Genomic DNA, 9,744 nt, shown 5'->3' with positions numbered 1-9,744 from the left:
GGCTCTTTTCTGTTGAATTACCTACATTTTTGCCAATATGGAAAAGGGGCTCACTATTGGCATTATGTTCCTGGAGCTCAGACAAGCTTTTGAAAGAGCTGATGACCAAATTTTAGTCAATAAAGTAGATAAAGTTATTTTTTTAAATGATGTAGTACAATGATTCTTTAAGAAAGAACATTTTAGATGTATGCAAACAAATCTGTCTCTGACTCTGGTATTATTTCCAAACGTATACAAAATGGACTGATATTAAGTCCCCTTCTATTTCATAAACTATTAAGACTCTGCTATACAATCTTCCCAATATGAAGTTAACAATATATGCAGACAATAGATGCTTATCCAATGTGATTAGACCTGTAAATTCACTAGTCCTTCAGTTACAGAAGGGTTCTGTACAAGTATGGAAATGGATGACAAACAGAAAACTATCTGTTAATACTAAAAATCCTCTGTTATATTGTTTGTTGCCACCCAGATACAGGAATCAATAACTCATCCTAATCTTGTAGACCCATTGCAAAAGAAACTGTAGTTTACCACTAAACAATGGTACCCATACATCATTCTTGACCATCATCTATCATTGAACACATACACGCACACACGCACACATGCACACACGCACACACACACGCACACACACGCACACACGCACACACACATGCACACGCGCACACACACGCGCACGCGCACACACATATATGCGTGTACACGCATGCATGCACACACAGTTTTAGTTTGTCAAAGTCATGGTTCAACTAAATATAACATAAAAAAGTCTTCCTCATGCTAACAATACAAATATATAATGTTATAACCAACAATATACTCAAACCTAGACTAGAAAATACTTTGTTTCTTGATTTTCCTTGCAAAGCACTACTAACCTACAAACTGCTGAAAACGAAATAACAATATGTATTTACTCAGTTCCTAGGAGCGAACATCACTGTGATGCCAATGAAATGGCTTATTGCTTCTAGTTGAAGTCAGAGCAGAATTACTTCTGAACACATTCACTTTCAAACTGCTCTGTGTCAGTTACTGTTCGCCATTAAAACAATTACTCCTTATGAGAAATACACAGCATAATTTAAGTAAATCAGCCTGCAGTTACAAAAACCCATGTATATCTTAGCCTCCTAAGAAAATCAATTCTATAAGGTAAGGTAACAAGGAAGGTAGTGAAGGGATAGAATCTCGTAGTAGTACGGTTAATGGTCCTATGGAGAGGGATGAGTCAGATAGTGAAGTACTATGACTGCCGCTGACTTATGCAAATGGTATACATGTGGTGTGTGACATTGTTAAGAATAATTGGGACATTCTTTCTAGTGTAAAGGAATTAAATGGAGTAGTGGGATAGCAACCATCTTTTACTTTCAAGAATAATAGATCTCTTAAATGACAACTTTGTTATAAAGCTGTAAGCACCCATAAATATATTCAGTCGGGCAGACTTGGCACCTATAACATGTAGGAGATGCACAGCATGCTCTAGTATACATGTTGGGGGACAATTTATACACCCACAGAAGGGGTTTACAATAGAAGCTCATTTTTATGCTGATTGTTATATGAAGAATGTGGTCTATTTTAACTATTGTGTACAGTGTTTTGCCTTTTATATAGGTAAGACTAACCAACATTTAAAAGACAGGATCCCAGAGCATATGCGTGACATTAAGAATGTGAAAGAGAGCAATGCATTAGCTGTACATGTACAGAAAGAGGGACCTATTCATAGGTTCAAGTTTTTAGTGCTTGAGGTGGTCCCTTTTAATAAGGGGGGGGGTAATCTGAGCAATAATACTGAAGCCTCAGAACAGGAATGGATACTGAAATTTCAAGCTGATAGGCCACTAGGCCTTAACAATAAAGTATCACTTAAACCCTTTCTTAAAGCTAGGGCCCTTAAGCATTGAAAGTCATTTTATAAATGGTTGTACTGTGATTTAATTGATTGATTTTACATGTTTGCTTTCTTTGTATGACCATGTATATAACCAAGCTGCTCAATGTATGTCTAAGATTTAATATATCTAATATATTGTGAGTCAATTGTTGTTGCTCTTTGGCTCGGGACATGGCAGAAAAATGTCTTTGGATCAGCTCTACTCTCTAGTTAATAATAAACTGAATGAGTAATAAAAACATTTGTTGACATCTAATGGAGACAAAAAGTGATGCCCATTTGCCATTAAAAACATATTGAATTTGTCAGCAGTCAAAGTACAAAATGTAAATATGCAAGGATTTTTAGTTAAACAAAATTAAACTACAATCATTCGCAAACATTTCATGTCATCCATTCAGGAATCACTTGACATGTATCAGGCATTTATAACAGATCAAGTCATGTTGCTCTGAATGCTAAAGGGAGTGTAATAAACAAAACAATTGTTCCACATTATTTGTAAAGTCTGTGCATATTCAAGCATGCAAACAGTACTGAAAAAATATAATTGCTTTTGAAATGTCATACAAATTAAAAAAAAAACAATAACTTTTATTATTAGGCTGATCAAATTCACTGTGTGTTATTTAGCAGGAAATTCTGACAGTGTTTCACTATGTTTAATAATTCAACACTTAGCTGTTTTATTTTTAAGATATGAAGCATTTATTAATGCATTTTTATTTGAACATACAGGATTAAGTAAAGCAAAATGAAGAATTAACCTGAGTGGTAAGGGCACAAATTAAGTGTGTTTAGTTTAAAGTCTAGTAGAAGGAAAAGTGGTTTAGCACTGTGGTAACTTATGAGCAGAACAACCTGACTTTTCTCTGTTAAGCAAACAGATAATGGAACGATGTTTAATAATTTTCTGGACAAGTACATCGATCACAGGAAGCAAACAAGGAAAATGAAAACTTCTAAATGAGTTCTCATTCTAACTTTTGTGATATGATTTGATACTCTATTTAATTTTATATAAAACTATATCTGTAACCAAGAAAAAACATTTATACCAAGTGTTGTAATGAAAGTAAAATCCAGAATATATTTTTATGTCTTTTATTTACATAATGCAACAAATCAAAGTATAAGCTTATATGGTCTTTGCTGTCAAACTAATATAAAACACAAATGTTCTTAAAAGTTTCTTCAAACTGACTCGTATCTCCTTCGTTCGGAGTGAGAAAATAAATGGATTAATCATTGGTGGCAATATATTTTGCAGTGTAGCTGCCACTAGCCGGGCATCAACAGAACAGCCAGGTATCCTATTACTTAAGAAAGCAAAGATAGCCAGCAAGTAAACTATAGCAATCACCATTACATGACTTATACAGGTTGAAAAAACCTTCTTGTTTCTTTGAAGTGAAGAGAGCTCTTGCAGACATAATACAATTTTAATATAAGAAAACATAATAAAAATTAAAGGAAGACATACAAATGACAAAGCAGTGAAGCTTACTGCGGTATTAAACATTACATCAGTACAAGCCAACTGTATTAAAGCAAAATAATCACAGATGCTATAGTATATATTATTGGAACCACATAAAGGTACCATAAGGACATGAAAAAGTGAAATCATAGCTATTATAATGCCTCCTAGCCAACAAATAATAGACAATTCAATACATTTCTTGTTGTTCATAACTGAAGGATACATAAGAGGGTTGCATATAGCCTGATACCTGTCATATGACATAACAGTAAGGCAAAATGACTCTGCTACTGCCAGAGCAGCATAAAAAGACATCTGGGTTAAGCATATTTCAAACTTAATTGACCTATCTTCATATAATAAATATGATATACTTTTTGGTACAGTAACAGAAGGAATGCATATGTCCAAGAGTGCTAAATTGCAAATAAAATAATACATTGGTGTATGAAGTTTTGGATTTAATTTTACCACAAGGACAAGCACCATATTTCCAAGAATTGTTATAGTGTACGTCAGAAGAAAAAACATAAAGAGAATTATTTTTGACTGTCCATCTAAGTGATCCTGGAAACCATTCATGATAAATTCTTGAATGAAATGACCTGTTGTATTAGAATTTGTCATTGTAGACTGATATGCTTGTCTGCCTCTTAGAAATCATTCAAGAAATATTGAACTTCTCTAGCAAATTCTAGTAACAACATAACATTCTTGTCTTATATAATAATTATGAAAATAATACTATCAAAACCAGAACACATTTTTCATCAAATGAACCTCTTTTCGACATAAGTTACTCATAATATATATATAAGGTCTTCTAAAATTAGTGTAACATGCATTTCACACTGCATATTTTGTACAGAATTAATCAGATAATTACTAAATGCTAAACATGTACTAAAACTTTGCTCTTAAACAGTGAAAAGATTTCAATGTATTGACTGTTCAACAAGCAAACTTAGTACTGTTTCATTACAATATTGTAAACAGCAAATGTTTAATGAATTATTTATTATAAAATATAGGTAGTCTACTTAACTGTTAGGCATAAAGAGACATCTGCAGAGAGGCTTTTTTGGTTGAGTATTTATTGCTCTTCTCATCTCTAGGGATATTGTTAATGATTAGCATAGGATTTGTCTTGGATATATTTGTGACACTAAGCAGAAAAGTGTAGCTGTGTGCAACACATGCACACACACACACACACACACACACACACACACACACACACACACACACACACACACACACACACACACCTGTCATGTCTGTGTTTATATAAAATGTAGATGAAATATAGCCTTTATTTCATCATTCTACTTTTAATATATCATTCCAGAATTCTGTGAAATGTAATGTTCTCAAAAATTATAGCTTTAAATTTACCCAGATTGGCTTTTGTATACACACACACACACACACACACACACACACATATTTATATATATATATATATATATATATATATATATATATATATATATATTAACAAAAGTAAATTAGTAAGCAAAGAGAGTCAGCAAGTAGACCATTGCAATCACCAATAAATGACTTTCAAAGGTTGAAAAAGCCTTCTTGCTTCTTTGCAATGTTAGCATGGAATAGTTAATTGCTTTCTATGTAATGTATGACTGTGTATGTATTCCACTTGCCCAACACAGATAATTATTTGCTTTATATAATAAATCAAGTTTGCTCAGTGCAATGACTACATTTAGTGTTTGCATTGTATAGACATTTACCTTTACTTTTAGGGTGCCACATGAAAATTAACTGTTTAAAATAATTTTTGTAGGTTTAATGGCATCTTAGGAACGTAGCTAAATTGTTGATGATATGAGAAGGGTTTATTTAAGCTAGAACTTACATGCCAAGAATGTGGAGAGATGATTATGATGATGATGTTAATGGTGCACCAAGAGGTAGAAACACCAAAGTTGTCTATATAATTTACTAGATATGTTTTCATCACACCCTTTATCCAGGGCCTGATCTTGGGATTAACACGTATGAGTGTGTGTTTGATGTATGTGTGTGCATGTGTGTGTGTGTGTGTGTGTGTGTGTGTGTGTGTGTGTGTGTGTGTGTGTGTGTGTGTGTGTGTGCATGCACTCGAGCACGTATTTGTGAGCATGCACGTATGTGTGCTTGTGTGCAAGTGCATGTGTGTGTGTTTGTGTGTGTGTGTGTGTGTGTGTGTGTGTGTGTGTGTGTGTGTGTGTGTGTGTGTGTTTGGGTATTATTAGCTTTATCAGCAGGTACATCATGTTTTTCCTTTCTTTAGCGGATACTTATTGTTCTATAAATAAAGAACAGGGTGCTTACAGTTGTGGAGTAACAGTTTTTATTTAATATAAATGTCTTTTTCATAGGACTATGCAAGATAGACTTTTCTTATAAAAATATAAGGATCAATTTACTGACTGAAAAACAACCTTTCCCTGTGTAACTTCAAAGTCCAAGTTTTCTACCTTACTCTCTGTGTCTCAGTCTTTAACTCTGAGAGACTCACACCCCTTTCTTTCTGTCTTTCCAAAACACTGCTTCTCACCTCTGGTCTTCAGTGGCTTCTCTCTACTTTCTCTTCAACACTAGCTACTTTCATTCTGTTTAGCCCTGCCTTTGTAATGAAAGGCATAGCCTCCTCCTTTATGAGCAAATGTGTGGGTTCATTCTTGTATACTTCCCCAACATTGAGCTTCACATATTCCACAGCAGTCACTATGGGAGCTCGGTACCATATGTCCACCAAGCTCAGACTTGTGGGCATAAGTACCATTGCCCAACAGATTTCCATCTCACCAGGCCAGGACAATGATGACTGCAGGCTGTCTTTCTTCCAAGTTTTAGTCCAGGTGTGACATCCTGGGCAAAGTGTCCCACTTCAGAACAGGCATACCCCTCAAATGTACAGACTTTTGCAGAATGTCCAGATTTTTGCCTCAAAATTTCTGTCTGTTCCTCATAAAATGTGTGGTTTTCTGGCAAATCACTGGGATGATCTGAGGAATTAAATCATTCAGTAATGACACCCATTTGAGTTTCAGACTTCATGTCCTTTAGAAAATGTATTTTAACACAAACCCTAGCTACTGTCTAAGTTTATAAGAGCAATATTTAAAATCTATCCCAAATATTTGGCCTTTGCCCCCCCCCCCCATTATGTAAGGCTTTGTCCAGATTTCTTGGGCTAAGAAGTTAAGAGGTATGGAACAGGTATGGCACCATGGTTTCCTGGACTGTTCTTCAGTTTATTCGGTTGATCAGCACTATTGTTAATAAGTGTACGGCATAAATTCATTTCAGTTATCAATGATGTCAACTGAGTAACAGACATAGTCTGTCTAGCATGAAAACTCCTTTTAAAAGGACATCATCAAATGAGTTGGAGAATGTAGTATCCTTTCACCATATCACATAAGTATAATCGAAAGCATAATCTCCAATGTTATTACAAGGTTCTGAAACAGTTCATCTCATTTTTTTGAGACCTGATAGCCTGCAGAAGTGCTGCTTGCCCTCACTTGTTTGGTACCAACAGGTGTATCTTTGAATGCACAAATCATTCCATTCTTTGATCTTTCTTTAGGTTTTGTGGTATCACAAACTCTATTCCTTTTACTTTACAGCAAATACATGTAATGAGTCTTGTGGTTGAGAATTCATGACTGTCTAATACTCATCATGAGTTACGTTTCAGATGCTCTAAATGTCTTTGTAACATTTTCCGATCCTTACTATTCATTGTTATTTGTTTACTTTTACTTATACTTTCAAATTTCAGGCTGAGACACCATCAATATGAATCTGTGTGCATTTCTTGACTGTAGTTTCTTGAAGCTGTACCTTTAGTGACTCTTTTTTTCAGCTTGTACATTATGATATTTTTGTTTTTTGATCAAGCAGGTACTATTAATCATTTTTAGATCCTATCATGGTGCTTCTTTTCAGTCTCTAAACAACCATCATCAGCTTGAGTCTGAAACTGATTTATCTTTACCTTTCAAGTTCCACTTGGCTTTGTCCACTTTCAGGTTTATATTTGCTTTTTCTTGTTCCACTTGTCCAAAAAACTCAAAGAGTATTCTGGACCAGTAAACTATTCATATGTCTATTTTACTTGCCTTGTCTTATGCTAGTCAAGGTCAGACAATGACCTATTTAGACTGTAATTGTATTTTTGAGTTCAGAAGCTATCTGTTACATCAGTGCTATTAGAACTATCTGCTTATAGGCAGAGCCCCCTGACTGTCTTACAGCATCTATCTGTCCCTGGCTATCAAAAGAAACCAAACACACTATGCTCCTAAGAGATAAGAAATGGAAACAATTCCACAAAAATAAACTACCCAATACTCTGCTAGAGTTCAAACAACTCTACAATACCATTAAAAATCTAATAATTAGAGACCGTAAATCATACTACACCAAGTTCCAATCTGAACATTCTACCAACCCCAAAAAATCTGGAATACTATCTCCTCTCACCTTAAACCTAGTAACAAAGATAACCCTTGCCCTAACCCCATCCTTACCGACCTAGAAGCTGCCATGTCATTTAACTCCTTCTTCATGGAGTGTATAGCCAAATTAACCACCACCTTCCCACACCCCATCCAACCTCTCACCCTTCTGACAATACTCAACAATCACCCATCTTCAACCTCTACCCCATCCCCACAAGCACAATAAAAAAACTTCTCCTCCAACTAAAACCATGCTGTATTGCACTGGACAATTTACCCCCACTCTTCCTCACACTATCTGCCAACAGCATAGCCAGTCCCCATTTTAATAAACAGATGTATTCAAGAATCCCATGTCCCTTCCGTCTGGAAACATGCATTCATCATTCCACTTCACAAAGGAGGTAAAAACCATGAAACCACCAATTTCAGGACCATAGCTATCCTCTCACCACTCTCTAAAATCCTAGAAAAATGCATTCATGCTCAATTAATATCACATCTAACACAACATAACCTCCTTACCCCCACACAACATGGTTTCCATCCTGGCCACAGCACCATCACTGCCCTTTTGTTCTTCCCTGAATGCCTCAACCATGCTTGTGACTCTGGTAAACTAGTATCTACCCTGTTCCTTGACCTGTCCAAAGCTTTTGACACCATCTCCCATCCCATACTCCTATCTTAACTCTCCTCTCTCAACCTATCTCCCTCTACCCTATCCTGGTTCGCTAGCTACTTCTCCGAAAGACAGCAAGCTATAAAATGGAAATCCTCAACCTCCACTGTCTTACACATCCCTACTGGCATTCCCCAAGGTTCTGTTCTAGGCCCCCTACTCTTCAACATATTCATCAACTATCACCACACCATCCCAAATACCTCACTAATCCAGTATGTAGATGATTCTACAATCATATGCACTGCTGACTCCCCCTCCGACCTACTACTAAAGACCCGGTCAGCGTTTACTAAAACTGAAACCTGGAAGCACAACAACCACCTCATCCTAAACGCAACCAAGACTAAACTAATGATCTTTACTCCCTCCAGGACTGGCTCCTTTGACAATGCCTCCTTCACTATATTTAGCCAGAATAACACCCCTATTGAAAGTGTACCTCATACAAAGCTGCTTGGTGTCATCATTTATGAGCACCTAAAATTCAACATCCATATTCAAACTGCCATGAAAAAACATCAAAAATTAGGACACCTGTACCGTCATAATCATTACCTCACCACCTACACCAGAAAACCCCTTGCCTCCACCTACCTTCTCCCCTCTCTCTTTTACGGTGCTCCCCTGTTCATCAACCTCCAACTGGGACTACAATCCAAACTGGAATCCTGGTACAACAAAATAAGCAAATTCACCACAAACTCCAAAAACTCTTCCTATCACTGCCTTTCCCTCCAGTCCCTACAATGGCTAGAGCTACTTAACTACATAGACCTTCTAAAACTCACAATAGCCCACAGACCTATCTTCAGGACATCCAGCTGTCCCACTCTCTCCACCACCTTAACCCTATATATTCCAAAACAGCCACTACGATCTGAAAACCAAAACCTGCTAACAGTCTACAAATCTTCCCAGCCCCCTGGCCACTTCCTGCTTTCATACTCCCTAGCCAGACTATGGAACTCACTACTCCCTTCCCACTGAAATACTCCAAACCCCTCCAACTTTGAATCCCTCCTGTAAACCTACCTATCCTCTAAATGGATCTGTCTCTGCACTTTACCCACTTGAAGTCATCAGCCTCTCCCTACCAACATCCACATTCTACTTCTCAGTTCTGCTTATCACCTCCATCCTACCATTCTCCTAACATACAAAACCCAGCAACTACTGCTGA

At 36.5% G+C, this 9,744-nt stretch overlaps 1 protein-coding gene across 1 annotated transcript; it reads right to left on the bottom strand.

The window, feature by feature from the left end:
• Window positions 1–3,059: 3,059 nt before the first annotated feature.
• LOC122802265 (olfactory receptor 6N1-like) lies at window positions 3,060–4,031 on the bottom strand. The gene has a single exon (XM_044071917.1). It carries the CDS (start codon window positions 4,029–4,031, stop codon window positions 3,060–3,062), a length of 972 nt encoding a protein of 323 aa, XP_043927852.1.
• Window positions 4,032–9,744: the final 5,713 nt, after the last annotated feature.

Source organism: Protopterus annectens, chromosome 5.part0, assembly GCF_019279795.1.
Source record: "Protopterus annectens isolate FY-2018-M chromosome 5.part0, PAN1.0, whole genome shotgun sequence".
Lineage (NCBI taxonomy): Eukaryota > Metazoa > Chordata > Ceratodontiformes > Protopteridae > Protopterus > Protopterus annectens.
This window is presented reverse-complemented; position numbering and strand designations above follow the sequence as displayed.